This window comes from Podarcis tiliguerta, assembly GCF_965153285.1.
Source record: "Podarcis tiliguerta genome assembly, chromosome: 2".
Lineage (NCBI taxonomy): Eukaryota > Metazoa > Chordata > Lepidosauria > Squamata > Lacertidae > Podarcis > Podarcis tiliguerta.
Genome location: NC_139535.1, coordinates 78,401,067 through 78,416,647, shown reverse-complemented (window position 1 = coordinate 78,416,647; position 15,581 = coordinate 78,401,067). Strand labels below are relative to the sequence as shown.

Below are 15,581 nucleotides of genomic sequence, written 5' to 3'. Positions count from 1 at the left end.
CATTGGGTTTGCCTGCTTTCCATTTATAGCCTTTCATTCTGCAGTTAGACTGGGTCTAGTTTAGGTTCCAAAAGTTCGTGTATTTTCTTTTATTAGTATAACATGCACCATGCAATGTAAGGCTGTGGTACCCAATTATAGCTGCTTTCCTCCAGCTGCACACCAGCAAGCATCTGCTAGACTTTAAAGGGGCTGCAAATGGCTTGCCTGGAATTACTCCAGTTCAGCAAAGCTGTATTCTTGCTGCATTTGTGCTTTTCCCTTGAAGGGACATTGTGCATAGTCACCTCCTTTCCAGCCTCCACCCACCCAAACACCCCAGCTCTCTATAGTTGGTCTGAAATTCCACTTCTTTTGAAGCTGAACTGCCCTGAAATGCATATGCCATTAGCCTGACTGATCACACTGAGCTTCCAAGAGAGTCTGCTTTTGATCTGCACTGCTTTTGTTTTGCCCTCCAGAATCTTGTAGTGAGATAAGTTTTTCTCGTTGCTTACTTGCTTAGATTACTTTCCTAAGGGGAATTTAAAACAAAATGTTCCAGCAAAAATGGTGATGCAGTCCTCTGAAATATTTAAAGGATGGAAGTTGAAAAAACATGGAATTGTGTGTGTGTGTGTGTGTTTGGGAGGGGGAAGAACTTGAGCAATGAAACAGCTTTTCATCTTGTCTGCATCCCAGAATCCCTCTGGCTTTTTCCTTATGAGACCTTCTTACCAGCTTGATGGCAGTGTACTTTCTAATGGCACTTCCTTGTAGAAGTATTTCTCCTGGTGTGGGTTCAGGCAGAATGAATCTGTTAACATCTGTAGCCTCTCCGAGGATCAGTGCCCTGAGCTAGAAGGGTTTTGTTCCAGTTTTATTATGCAGTGCTGTCCCTTGACTTTGAAAGTAGCTGGAAATATAAGCATCAAAGATTAAATGCATAGGAGCCTTGCCTTTCCCAACTCCCTGGGAATGGAAGGCTTTTAGAGGAGTGTTGAGCTGGCTTTTATCCTACCTCTGGCAATCTAAAGAGACTTGAAAGAGAGTTGACGAAGTAGAATCCTAAGCATTAACCTGCTTGTGTAATTTGTGTCTGTGCCATTGGCCTTTTACATGGCTCTTCTCACTCTGTGGTGACATTAATTCTAGGGATCTTTGCTGCCACAAGCTGTGAGTTGGGCAGAAGCTGGAGCTCATGGGTTTCTCCCACCAGTCTTGCCAATAAAATCTTCATCAAATATCTTTAGTACATTTGATTTGACACTCCATTTTGCCAGGGATTTCAAAAGTGTGTTTGGTCAAATAGGTCTTCTGTACTCTGTGTATCCCACAATTAGCAAATTGACATGAAGAACGAAAAAGAAATGGGGACAAACTTACACTGCCTCCCTGATAAGCAGGCATGGTACTCTTAGGATTGAAGGAGAGCTGAAAAACCAAAGGCAGTTCTTCCACCTCATTCAGAGCTGCCAGGGTGGAACAGCAGGTGGAGGGGAGCTCTTACACTATTAAGAAAAGAGGAAAAGGTGGAGGAATGTAACAAAAAGGGGAAACCCCCAGGCAATGGGGGTAGGAGTGGGAGCAAAGAGCAACATGACAGAGTAAGAGCTTAACATCCAAGGCACTTGGGACCTCTCAGGTCTTGCATCAGGGAGTTTCAATACAGAATGTTCAACCTCTTATTCTACTGTTTCCTCTTTCCTTCCACTGAGTACAAGAGACCTAACTTCTGTATTTGAAATTCTCTGACGGAGGATCTGAGAGGCCAAAAACACACTGAATATTTCCCTCCCTTTACCCCTTTGCTCGCTCGCTCTTTCTTTCTTACTTTCTTTCTATCTCAAGCAGCAACAAATCTGCCTCCCACTGGGCACAAAGGGAATAAGCTACAGCAGCTCTTGTAGTTCTCTCTCTCTCTCTCTCTCTCTCTCTCTCTCTCTCTGTGTGTGTGTGTGTGTGTGTGTGTGTTTTTAAGGCATTGGATCTTTCAGGTTCATTTGCCAGAATGATCCATTTTCAGCCTTACCAGTGTTTATGCTCCAGCATCAGTGGGACAAGGGCCATAAATTTTCTACAGTGGTGGAGAGGTAGAATCTGATTTTGGATTACTCTTTCCAAGATGCATCCCATGGTACTAATCCTAATGGACCACAGAAGTGAAAGTCCCATGAGAGGATATGGAGGGTGTGGGAGTGAGATGGAGTACATTTTTTTTTCCAGAGCACTGACAAGATACAAGAACTGAGAGTTTGAACTGTCAGAACTTTGGCTCCAGTTTTGGAAGACGTTTTTGCATCCTAGGTTGCATGCAGAGGAAATGCTTCTGTTCGAAAATCTCATTTATTCACAACCGCAGAGCAATTTCCTTGAATATTATTGGTATAATAGTGAACTCTGCAGGTTAATTGGAAAGCCAATCTTTCAACCAGTCTGAACAGCTCAAATGAAAAAACATATTGCTCTCCTCCACAGTGGTAGCTTACTGAGGAGGAAATAAAAGGAAAAGGAAGCAGATGCATCTTCATTTGCAGATTATTTACACTTTGGTGTGTAATGGTACCTCCTGAGGTACTTCAGTCTACTCCATCAGTGCTTTTTCTTCACATAGATGCTAATCCCAAATACCAAACATCTTCTTGACAAGTCTCTGCTAATCCCCAGATAGGCACTGTGCTACTTTTCTAAATGACAACGGCGTACTTATTTTAATTATGTCCCAGTTAACTACATTATATGCTAAAAGTTTTGGTAAAATATAAAAGCTGTATTTTGCATAGCAGCCATTTTATAAGCCTTTCAGAACTAAAATGACAAAAACATTTAAAGAGTGCGTGCACCCACACCCACACACCCTTACACCCCTACACCTACTCTTGGGAATTGTGTGTATGTATGTTTACTGTTCACATTTACATTCCAAAGATTCACAAGTGGTGTCTTACATAGGCATATATAGAAAGCTAAAGTGAGCAAGTCTCCCAGTACACTTCCACATATTCCCTTCCAAGGATCATGTGCAAAGAGAAAACATTAATTCACTCATTGAAGTGGATTTAGAAGATATGCTGAGATGTCCTAGACCTTGTGAGCATGTAAAGAGCTGCTGACTGTATTGTACCCTTTGGTAATAGATGTAAGGTTGCATTTTAACTGTAGGTCTCTAGCTGTCAGCTTACGTCTAAAGGGTAACTAGAGGTGAGTTATAACTTGCTAAAGAATGGTACCAGCATAATGTCAGAACAGATAGCATTTACTTTTGGAATAAAATGCACAGACATACATTGCTCCTTAATTTCAATAGGATGGAGCTACAAACAATGGTGAGATGCCAAATGCTTAATTGCACTTAAGCAGTAAAAGTCACACTAATTTTAAAAAATGAAATGTCATTTCATATCAGAGTGATTCTCTGGAATAACCCCTGCCCACCAAGTCTTATGTACAAAGCATTGCTCTGCCCCCATTGGATTCCACAGCAATTTGATTTGTGATTCTGTGACCATAGGATGAACCAAGATTGGGACATACATGCGCTTCCCACTCATGAATTGAACATGTTTGATCATCTCTGACTCATTCACTAGCACGATATGCATACAGAATTAGTCATAAAATATACTTGGGATTTCTGGGTTCCTAGCAGGTAGCTTCATCCCAAAGAGAATCTGACATAAATGAACTCTGGAGCAAGCGTTGTTAAAGATGCAATTGTGCTTGACTTCATTATGTAGTGAAACTCTAATTGTGGCATGGAAATGAATGTTTGGAAAGGACAGAGTAGATAGAGCTAATTCATGATGCTATACATGGGGCCTGTGCTAATTGTGGGCAGATTTCTTACTTATACAGCTGACAAGATGTGCCATCACCTGCCAGTTGTACAATTTCAGAGGCGCTGGGTGCCTTACTATTATCGAGTGTTTATATAAAGCACCACAGCAGGTTCAAATGCTGAAGATGCATCATTTGAAATATAGACTTGCTCAAATTCTTAGCAGATACTGCAAGATACAGTAATGAAAGAGGAAAGGATACTAATCCCGCACCCCCCTAAATAAGAATATTTAGCCACAACACATTTAATTCAGCCAATCCTGAATTTAAGCAGAATGTCCACTCTAAATCATTCCCTTTTCCTCCCTGTAAAGAGCATGGTTTGTTAGGACAGCTGGTGTCTATCTGGGTTTCTACATGCCATGTGGCCATTGTCAACTGTGCCAATAACATTGTGTCTACTAGTTATCATCTAAACAGTGACCCATGTTTACTCCAGCTGTTAAACATTTGATCAGTCCTTAAGGAACAGTTGATAAACCACACGGGAAACTTTGAACCAATTTAGGTCACGCATCACAGATTTCTCTTCATTCCTTTCCCCATCCATCTGTTGTCCTGGCACCATTTATTCCTGAAGCAAACAAGGGAAACTCCTAACCCATGAAAAGCAGTTTGTGCTGCGCAAACTCCTGTTGCCTTTGAACAGAGCCCATCTAAATAGCTTGATTCCAGATTTTTATTCATGTTTGTACACATTAGCTAAATTAACATTTAAGATGCTAGTCTTGCTATTAGAAGCAAAATTCATTGGTTATTTTCTTTTAACAGTGGAGGTGGTGGTTTGATGCCCAGAAATTTTTGATGTGTATTTTTCTTCCAGGGTTGCAGATATATGGGCATTGCTGTGCAGCAGCCTCTCAGGGCTACATCTGTACTACACTCAGCCTTCCACCACAAAGCCCCCTTTAGATAGTGGGAGCTTCTGGTAGGAGCTCCTGGGACTGTTTCTGTCTCAGGGCCCTTCAAGGAATCACTGGGAGAGAATGGCCACTTCCGCCTTCTCCCGGGGGGCCGACTGTTGCAGCCCCTCGTGGATTGGCCACTGTCCCTGGCAGCTGTCACACACAATCTCAACCAGCCATTGGGAATTTCCTCAGCTGGCTGAACTGCAGGGCAGGACTGCCTGCCAAAATTCTGTATTTAAATGAGCCAGTCAGGATCATCCCACTAGTGGGCAGAGCCTTGTGAGTTGGTTTCTCCTGCTCTGGTCCACCAGTGACACTGACTCCTTCAGCACAATCATCAGAAGAGCAAATCCTCCCATGCTCCTGTAATTTTACCCTTTTACTCTTTTTGTTACATTCTAGGTCATTTGTTTCATCATGTATATTCACTATAACTTGCTTCTCAGGTTTCTGGTTTAACCATATTTGTTTCCTAGGTTTCTTGGTTAACCATATTTTTGCCTCCTTGTACCATCTGACCTTGCTCTGGTTGCTAATGGTTGCCATATCTGGAGCCAGGAAGGAATCTGCCTGCAGAGAGATTGGCCTATCTGGAGGTTTTGCCTTCTCCAAAGCAAAATGTCACAACTTTTGGTGGTTAAGGCATTGGGTGGAATCCTAGTCATCAAGCTTTTGGGTGAAGTGGTGCATCACCCAGACCTTATCCAGTGGCGTATTCAGTGTACCCCATTAGAGGAGTCTTGATGCAAATCCCTGTCCAGAAGCCAAATGTGGGGTAGATGGGCCATAGAGCTTCCAGTGGCAGCCTGAGGATGGCCATGTCCATAGACTGCTATTTTGGGGAGCCCATAATCCTTGGCACAACACTGTTAAAAGCTTCAGCCCTCTAGCAGGAGGCTGGAATGGATATTCACCCAATGCCTGAGCAAAAATCCACCTACAATTGGAATCCATAAGGTTGTGGCCATTTTTAATCCAGATTGTTGTCCGCTTGAGTTTGTTCAATAACACCATAGCTATAGCCACTCCATGGATGGCACTGGGACCACAATGTCCTGTGACTCTCCCATCTTGGGTTCTGCAGAATATCCCAGATTTTTTACACAGTCTGCATGTGCTAATGACACATCTTCGGATGTCATATACCTGTGCCGTAATGTATATGAGTATAAGAAAGCACACACACATCCCCACACACATACAAAATCAGTCTGGGGGAGGGACCTTTAACACTAAAAAGCAAAGAAGTCTGAAGTGAAGAAGGCACAGCAGTTTGTTAAGAAGTATGCCAGCACTGCCAAATTATGGGGGGTCTTGGGGGGCATTAAAAACCTTGGGGACATATCGAGTCCACAAGCAGCTACTTCTGATATAAAAGATGGAAGTTAAAAGGAGAGCTTCCAGTCACCTCTGGTATGCAAGAGAAGAGAAGAGAGAAAGGGGGCATATAAGCCTAAGGCTCAGTGTGACTAATTCACGGAGCAGGAAAACTCAATTTCCCATGGGAGCTTGTGTTGTTAATTTCAGAGTGCAGTGTTTCTGAGGGAAGCTTTGGGAGCCGTTTATTATGCATATATATATATATATATATATATCCATATATCCATATATCCATATATCCATAGAGCCACTTTAGCACAAATACTGAAAGGGGTTACAACCTGGAACTAATAGCACATGAGGTGGCCAAAGGGCTGAGGATAGACATTTAGAGACAGCATTCTGAAATAGGTCTCAATATCAACATATAAAGTGGTAACTAAGTCCCATTGAAATCCACAAGAAAAATTAATGTGAGTTAATTTAATTAACCTTAAGTGTGACTCACATTCTCTGTATTGCACTATGCTCTATCTTGGGGGTTGGCAGATTTCAGGCTTGTGGGATCTACTTCATGTTTTACTAGAGCCTTGAGATCCACCAATGGCAGCCAGGTTGGGGAGGGGGGAGAAGAAAGATACACAGACTTAGAATAATCCCTGGGTTTTGAACTTTCTGAGTACCAAAAAATAATTTGAGTTTACATGGCTCCCACATATTTTTGTTTAGTCCTGGTTACTCTCCCCATCCTGCATTTCTTTGTGCCTTTCTTTATATCTATTCCCCATCAATCTACTTCAGACCACCCAGAGAGCTATTAGTAGATCCCAGTCAACCTTTGGGCAACCCCCTACTCAGTCTCTCTCCCTTTCACTCATATATCCATGAATTAACTGTGTAATCCTCTAAATGTTGGCTTAAATATAAGTTTAGTAGACATCCTCAGAGTCCTTTGGAAAAAGCCGAGTGGTGGAAAGCAATGGCAGAACATTTTTAAGTAAACAAAAATCAAGCAGTGACATGCACTGAACAAAGTTAACTGCAAATATTTTGTTGTAGTAAATTTGGACTATGATTGCTTATGGTGGTATGCAATTATCTGGGTTGTTTCTATAGTCGAACAATAGGCACGCCAAATGTCAGTGCTCAAAGCCGGGAAGTTTATTATTAAAATAATTCTAATGAATTAACATTTGCTGTGTGTTCTGACATGAGGCAAGCATGTTGCTTTATTGTGCTGTGTTGTATTGTACCAAGCACAGCACAGTAACCTCAAAGAAGTTTCACTGCATTCCTTCCAGTCAATAAAGCACTACCTTTAGTTTTAAAGAGACACCTGTTCAATTCTTTGCCTTGAAGAAAGCATGAGTTGTGAATCTTTTCTGTGGTGTTCAACAGTAGGGCTTTTCCTGGGGTGAGCAGAGGAACAGTCTAGTGCCTTATTTACTGACCTTTAGACGGCAGATTAAGGTTGAACACCTTTGCAGATTTAATTGGGAATAACCCTCACTGAACACAGTGGGTGACATTAAACCAGGCTATACACTAATGAACATGATTAATTAGGTTCATCAATTTTGATATGTTTACTCTGAATAAAACTTAATTGAATACCATCCAGTGAAAATTACAGAAAAATCATGGTTGAGGAATGACTATTACACCTCAAGCCCTTTCACATTGCATAACATATATTTTACAGGCGATTATGTGGTCATGGCAGTCTACTTTGATCTAAGCAGAAGGATGGGCTACTTCACCATTCAGACTTACATCCCTTGCACACTCATCGTAGTGCTATCTTGGGTCTCTTTCTGGATTAATAAGGATGCCGTCCCAGCCAGAACATCTTTGGGTAGGTCATGGCTTCTCTTTATTCTGATTGTTTGTGTTCCTATACTGAATTATGACCATTCCCTATGCACATGGATCCAAACTGTCAGGATCTGAGGCCAATTCATACATAAACTGGGCATCCCACTGTGTGACTGGAATGCCTGCTTTATTTCATGTTATTGTAGTGAACACAATTATTCCCATGGTGTTTCAGTAGAATTAAAATGACCTTTAGAAGAAGAGTTTGGATTTGATATCCTGCCTTTCACTCCCCTTCAGGAGTCTCAAAGCGGCTAACAATCTCTTTTCCCTTCCTCCCCCACAACAAACACTCTGTGAGGTGAGTGGGGCTGAGAGACTTCAGAGAAGTGTGACTTGGCCCAAGGTCACCCAGCAGCTGCATGTGGAGGAGCGGAGACGCGAACCCGGTTCCCCAGATTACGAGACTACCGCTCTTAACCACTACACCACACTGGTGGATTCTTTAGAGAATCCCAGAGTGTTTCTAGGCCTAGTTTTTCCAATTCATGAAATTGGGCCCTCTGCTTTGTCTATGGATACAGTAGCTCCGTGTCATGAAATCACAGCCAACATTTGATACTTAGCAGGAGTAATGGAACAGTTGAAGCTGATGTAACTACATCCTTCTGTGCAACTGAAATGGAAAATCCAGCACTTTTAGTTCAATCACTGCTATGCGGCGCAAATGCTGCCCAGTGTGATAAACATTGCCATTTACAATATTGTGACACTCCTTATCCCTTGAAGCACACTCGAGTGAGATGTTTACATGGACCAGTGGTCCTACATAGATCTTAAGTGAAAGAGGCCTATTTGTAAGCTCAGTTAATCAATATCTGTAAACACTTTGGAGATGCCCGGGGAGAGAGGCAGCATGCAACCCAAGGGTATTATTATGATGCATTGCTCACCTCATCCTGAAGCACTGAGACCTTTGCTTGCATTTCTCAGGGGAACCTCACAGTTTATTGGTTTATATAAGCACATTTCTGACCATATTGAGGCAAGCTGATTGTTCTAATCCCACAGAAACCAGGAGCATTCCATAGGGACTCACAATGAGGGAGCTGAATGTTAATGTGGAATTAAACAGTACAAGGAATGCCTCATGTGTTGAAGCATATGGGAGAGGTTTGTGGTGTTGTGCATTCAGCAGCAGTGTGAAAGGGCCTCTACGCAAGGGAGTACCCTGAAAGTAGTAATGTATTTTCTGTTCCCTTCCTAGGTATCACAACTGTCCTGACAATGACCACCCTCAGCACGATCGCTCGCAAATCCCTCCCCAAGGTCTCTTATGTGACAGCAATGGATCTTTTTGTATCAGTTTGCTTTATTTTTGTTTTTTCTGCCCTGGTGGAGTACGGGACTCTTCACTATTTTGTCAGTAACAGAAAGCCAAGCAAGGATAAAGACAAAAAGAAGAAAAACCCTGTATGTATTTTTATTACTACACCAACTGATAACCCATATTTTAATTATGTTTCCCAGAAATGAGAATTTTGTTGTCCTGTAGCTGTATTAGAAGTGGAAACCATAGAAGGTTTGCTTGATGACCAGGGAAGGGAAAGGAAGGAAATGGCTGATCAGGTTCACATGATCCTTTTTTAATATCGGGGTTGACTTTGATAGCCAGATTCCAGAAGAGTACCAAATATATCAAGACAAAATCTGACAAATAGCTATACATTGGTCCACTTCAAATCTCACAGTTAAAGGAAACTTAACTGTTAGTGACAAGAGAATTGACCACTTTTATTTGGTCCATTTTCTGCTCATATGCATATCTTCTATTGTGTTTAATTGCTGTAACCACGGGAACAAACTAAATCCTACGTACACTTTGTGGGAGCAAGCTGCATTGAATTCCAGCACAGGATTGGGCTGCATGTAACATTTAAAATTAATCTGCCTGGAATTATGGCCCCTCTCTTTTGGAGCATGTATTTTCAACAACTAGCTCATTTGGTGATGGCTCTTGAACTCTGAGGCTGTGGTCAAACTGCTTTGTAGCCCAGTCACAGAGAATAGTTCTGGTTGATTGAAAATAACAGGGCAAATCAAGACTGTAGATGTGTGTTTGTATTGTTCCAGTTCCCACCAAGGCACACCACAGCTTCTGATAGGAGTAGCCTTTGTGTCTACAGATACATGGGTGGTGGTGGTTAGAAGGCAGGCCTGTAATGTGGGGCATCTGAGGAATGTGACCCACTGCCTTTATGGGTGTCCTTGGACTCCTTGCTAATATTGAAAGATGGCAGCAGGGAAGTTACCTCAAGATGATCTACCTGTACCCATAGAAGTCTCCTCGCTGATCCTTTAAACCTGTTGAGTCCTAGAAGCATTGTATTAAGGACAGAAGGAAAGTCGAGAGTATGGACATTACTAATCTGAATTTCAAAATATGAATGATTTCTTCTTGAATCTCTTCCCCCTGCCACTTTATTCCCATCTCTCTTCTTTTCACTGCCTGTATTTTCTCCCTTCTCTCTTTTCTACCACTTACTATTATAAGTTATTTATTTTATAGGGTGTTCTATTAGCACAGTGCTGTCCCTCCTCCCTTTTGATGCTGTTGTCTTAATTTGTGTAATCTGCATTGAAATCATTGCTAAAAGGCAATATAGAAATCTCTTAAACAAATAGTTTAAGAACCAAGAGATACTTCTACAATCTGCAATCCTTGTTCACCATATTGTGAACTAGGAAGGTAAAAGAGTAGAAACTAATACCTATAGGGCCTTGAGGAAGAACATTATCTACTCAAGACTAGTGGGTCTTTCCCCTTAGTTAGAGGAGCAGAAAAGAAAATGGTAGTATTTGACTGTCTTACTCACAGTATGTTTGCCTATCCATGGAAATAGCTCAGAACAAACCACAGAACCCTGAACTGTCAATCTATTTTAAATTGGATTTCCAAGTTTTGTTAACTCAGATCCTTCTTTACATGTTAATCGCTTTTAAAGTTCTTATAGAAAATTCTATCTTAAATCCTTTTTCTATTTCTATTTCTTTTGACTTGCTATAGTTTAGAAAAGTAACTTTAATTTATGCTACTTTTTGTCTCCTTTCCCCCCTCTCTACCTTTCTTTAATTTAAAACCTCTGATTCTTTCTTTTTCTGTCTACAAAACCAAAGCTTCTTCGGATGTTTTCATTCAAGGTATAATATTTTTGGTATAGAAATCCACTGCATGTGACTGCTGAATTGAACAACTATAGCTTCAGTAAAGGCTTGTTAGATATTTATGCATTCTACTTGAAGCAACCTTGCAGTGAAGTAGAATGGCTAATATGTAGATATTAACATGAAGTTGATTCAGCAGCCCAAACACTAATTCACTACTGTTTTGAACTTATGATAAGTTCAATGGATTTTAACATGTTTGGATCGCATGCATGAAGAGAGCCTAGTAGTATATCCAAAGCATTTGTGCTGCTCTCTTTTTTAGTTGTTCATGGGATCCAATCCACTAGCTACACCAAGAATCCACAAAAACCCTTTTAGAACTCAGTTCTGACTCTTAATGATCCCATTTAAAGATATGCAAGCTTCAAATCTCTCAAAGATCTGCAATGAACAATCAGATGCCATTGGAATGGTGCCAATATTGTTCTTACACAAACGCTCAGAGTTTTGAAAGGGTATAAATTGCTTACATTTGATGCTGTCCCCAGCTCTTCAGATCATTTGCTATCCAAAATGGCAAATACAGGTAGCTGTATAACAACTTCAAATATCCCTCATTCTGAAATGCAGATACTTAGTTCTTCTGGGTTATGTTTTTTTCCAAAAAAGAAAAAAAAGGCAGGTGGGAGCCAAAATCAGAGCTATATTAAAATTATAATTTTACTTTGTTTCAAACAATTTTCTGACTCCAGCCTTAATTTTAACAATTCACTCTTTTTGATCATTTGTGTGCCAGCTGCTGTTTTGTGCAGTATGTCCACCAAAGGATCAAAAGAGTTTGTCAGTAAAACGTGATTCAAGTGATTCTACATGTACAGCTGCTGTATACTGTGTTGACATTATGAAGCTTTTAGTCAATGGACCATTGTTAATCAAGAGCTGCATGTTGTCAGGAGTGCTTCATAGCAGAGATCATTATAGAGCCCCACCTAACCTATTTTCAAATAATTCTTATGTGGCATCCTCTTCCCCTTAACCAATTTAAGTTACCTACCAACATAAAGCATTATTTTTCAAGAATTCTGCATTTAAATTATCTCTCACCCTCCAACTTAATAGTGATATGAGGTGGGGGAGGGATAATTGTGATTGCCTTCTTATATGAAGCAGTCACTTAAACAAATCTCAGCACTTTATATTCTGCATTCGTACTTGGAATTGAACCCTACCAAACCGATGCTGTTAAGTAAAATGGGAATTTAAAGACGAAGTGTTGAATTGTTGCTTTGAGAAAGTTCCAGATTAAAGGTTCATCATTGTAACATATCTAAGCATCATGGCTCCCTCATTCTGACATTATGTAGAGCAACCGATTTTGATGGATCAAATGTTAGTTGAAACAGAACGTTGTAGCAATGAGCAAATCACTCATTCTCCCCTCTGCCCCTTCTTGCTGCTCGTTTGTCCTAGGCACCTACAATCGATATCCGCCCCAGGTCAGCTACTATCCAAATGAACAATGCCACACACCTCCAAGAACGGGACGAAGAATATGGATATGAATGTCTTGATGGCAAGGACTGCGCAAGTTTCTTCTGCTGCTTCGAGGATTGCCGAACGGGAGCCTGGCGGCATGGAAGAATACATATCCGCATTGCCAAAATGGACTCATACGCCCGTATATTTTTCCCAACTGCATTCTGTTTGTTTAATCTGGTCTACTGGGTGTCCTACCTTTACCTTTAAACAAGTAGAAAAGAAATTGGGTGATAAGAGCCTTACTCCTGGAATTTATTAGAGAGATGGGTAACCTGTATAAATCCAAGCTGACGCCCCGCTCCAATGGCTGTAGTGCATTTGAGGGGAATTTTTAACATACTCATGGGCTTTCCTGCAAGTAGAAGCATCCCATTCTCTTTGGTGCCTGGGAATACTCTACGCACGCTCCTTTATGCACACAGAGCATTCCCTGACATGTGCAGGAGGTGGATCAGCCCTGCGTCACTTAGGAATCCATTGCGCATCATGGAACTCTGAACTTCTAAAGTGGTCTGAATTCTTTAGTGCCATAGCCCAGTAAATATCATATCATATATATTGTCTAAGGCTACCATGAAATTGTTGTAGTTTGAATGCTATCAGTCAACGTTTAAAGAAATTCGATAAGCAAAAAACAAACAAGTATTACATACGATACCAATGAATCTGAGAGGCACTGTAGGGAGAGGACCCACAGACCATTAGATTTTGGGCATTAGGCAGTGGCAGCAGTTCAAAGATAAAAATACCATTCAGTTTGTGAGCATTCACTATAAATATGTGATATCTTTGTCCTCTGTGGGCTTTTCCTTTTGGAAGAGTCATCTCTCACTTCAGATCGATGTAACTAGTCTAGGGGAAAATAGCTTTTCTTTACATCCAAATAAAAATAGAACTTTTGGGTGACCTCCCTAAAAGCACATGTACAAATGTTGTAAATATTTCACTACCTTGTAGTACTTGGGTCTAGTGCATGGAGAATTATTATTTTTTTGGGGGGGGGGGAATAAATGGAGCGAAGATACCATATACAATATTGTATTTTATTTCATATCCCTGGCTTTGCTGTTATAGCAGAAAAAAACATGGATTAAAATCATCCTTTTCTTTCCTGGCAGAAATGCCTTCTCCCTCATGCATGGAAGATTTGAACAGACAGCACTTTCTGTAAGAAGTTAGACAAGCCTTAAGACGTTGAACAGAACATGATCCATAGACAGAGCACATCAGTAAGACCAATATAAATAATACCTTAGTCTATAGATTAGCTCCAGGTGTTTGCTGCTAGTTTATTCCTCATTTCTCCATAGCAACTGAAAGTACAATTATGTACTACAAGATTGGCTGCGGTATTCTGAAGCATTTGTTTGCAGTCAACTGATCATTCCCTACTCTGAATGCCGATCATTTGCACCTAGAATATTTTGCTGAGATGCATGATCCATCTGAATAAACCACAGCCAAATATAGCTCTTGCTATATTTGCTTTTTCACAAATGCAGCAAACATTTGTTTTCCAAGCAGATGTTGAGACATTTTCATTTTTGCCAGTATATAGTCCCACTGTTCACCATGGATTTGTCAGTGGTATTCCTCTACCCCAGTTGGTTGATGATGATATAGAGTATATCCACAGCTAAAACATGATTTAGAGGTAAATGAACAGCAAAAACACAAAAGTGGTGATGGGGGGAGTGAGAGAGAGGGTGTCTTTAATAAACCATATCTGTGTAGCACATGTGTATTCAAATAACAACCAAACCCACTTGGGTCAATCTTGAAATTCATTTAGCAGTAGCTAATGGTTTTAAAACACCTGTACAATGGTCAATTATGCAACGTTAAGCACATGTAAATATAACCAACTTTTTTTTATTGTCACAAACTGAAAACACCAGTTCATATCAAATAGGTTTGCAACTGGAAATGAGGAATTATATATATATATATATATATATATATATATATATATATATATATATATTATCACTGCAGAATTAACAATAACCAATACAGAGACCTAAGGACAATTTTCCAATGTCTGTATAGTTTTGGAAATAAACATGTATACAAAGCTATAACTAACTCCTGATCATCAATTGCTCCTTGTCTAATGTGTTTTAAAGAAGAAAATGCACATACCCATAGTTTTTTTTTTCCAATAAAATGGCTGCACTCAACCTTACAGTAGTTTTTAGTTCCTGACTTCATTAAAAGAGTTTTAGTGTGTGAGAGAGTGAGCAATGGTGTTTCTGAATTCAAAGTACTTATAAAAGTCTACATTTTTTAGTTAGGCAACTCTCCCATTAAGTTATGTATATCCACTTTTGTTCAGCACATACCAAAACTTACGCATGCACAAATTGCCATTTAATTCACAGCAGAGCTCTTTAGGTGCAGGAGTGTTTGTGAGTCTAAATGTCCTGCAAACGCCGTTGCCCAGTGAAGGGTCATAGTGAAATCAGAGTGCTTGTCATAGCAGGTAGTGTCTGTAAAGGAAATATGGAAGAACCCAGCCAAGTTCTAAAGGGAATGAGTGTGACGTGACTTCAGTATGTGGTTTTACATTATCTCCATCACACGCCTCTATTTACATATGGTTGATGGTTTCATTCGGAGCATCATAGCCACTAAAGATAAATGGACACTTTAGCTAGTGATCTAATATCATGTATGGCATACAAATGCATTGTCATTCCTCTCCCTCCTATGTTTTGTTGAATCTCTTGTGCTCTCCCTGCCTCAGAAGAATGATTTTCAGACTTTTTTTTTTCAAAGCAACAGTGCTTCTTGGAAACCTAACAGTGATTCTTAACAAGATCATTAATACTGGACAGCTTCCCTAAGGGAAATTACCAAATCTTCCCCTGCAATGTGCACAGGAAATGGCAATGTCATATCCTAGGACTGCATTCTCAGTCTGTGAAAGGCAACAGCAGAACCCAACAGATTTTGCCATTTCCCCAAGGTACCAAAGAGTGCTCCCTCAGAGTCTTCTGTGCAATGCACAGA

The 15,581-nt window shown here is 40.4% G+C and overlaps 1 protein-coding gene across 2 annotated transcripts in view; it reads left to right on the top strand.

The window, feature by feature from the left end:
* Window positions 1-14,752, top strand: part of GABRG2 (gamma-aminobutyric acid type A receptor subunit gamma2) — a 59,282-nt gene extending 44,530 nt beyond the window's left edge. Inside the window, exons 7-10 of one of the 2 annotated variants that reach the window (XM_083430870.1) lie at window positions 7,750-7,902; window positions 9,130-9,335; window positions 11,040-11,063; window positions 12,501-14,752. In XM_083430870.1, coding sequence (XP_083286996.1) covers window positions 7,750-7,902; window positions 9,130-9,335; window positions 11,040-11,063; window positions 12,501-12,776 — 659 coding nt within the window. In that variant the 3' untranslated portion in view covers window positions 12,777-14,752. The remainder of the gene's footprint in view (window positions 1-7,749; window positions 7,903-9,129; window positions 9,336-11,039; window positions 11,064-12,500) is intronic. The other variant, XM_083430871.1, reaches the window with a different exon arrangement.
* The last annotated feature ends 829 nt before the right edge of the window (window positions 14,753-15,581 follow it).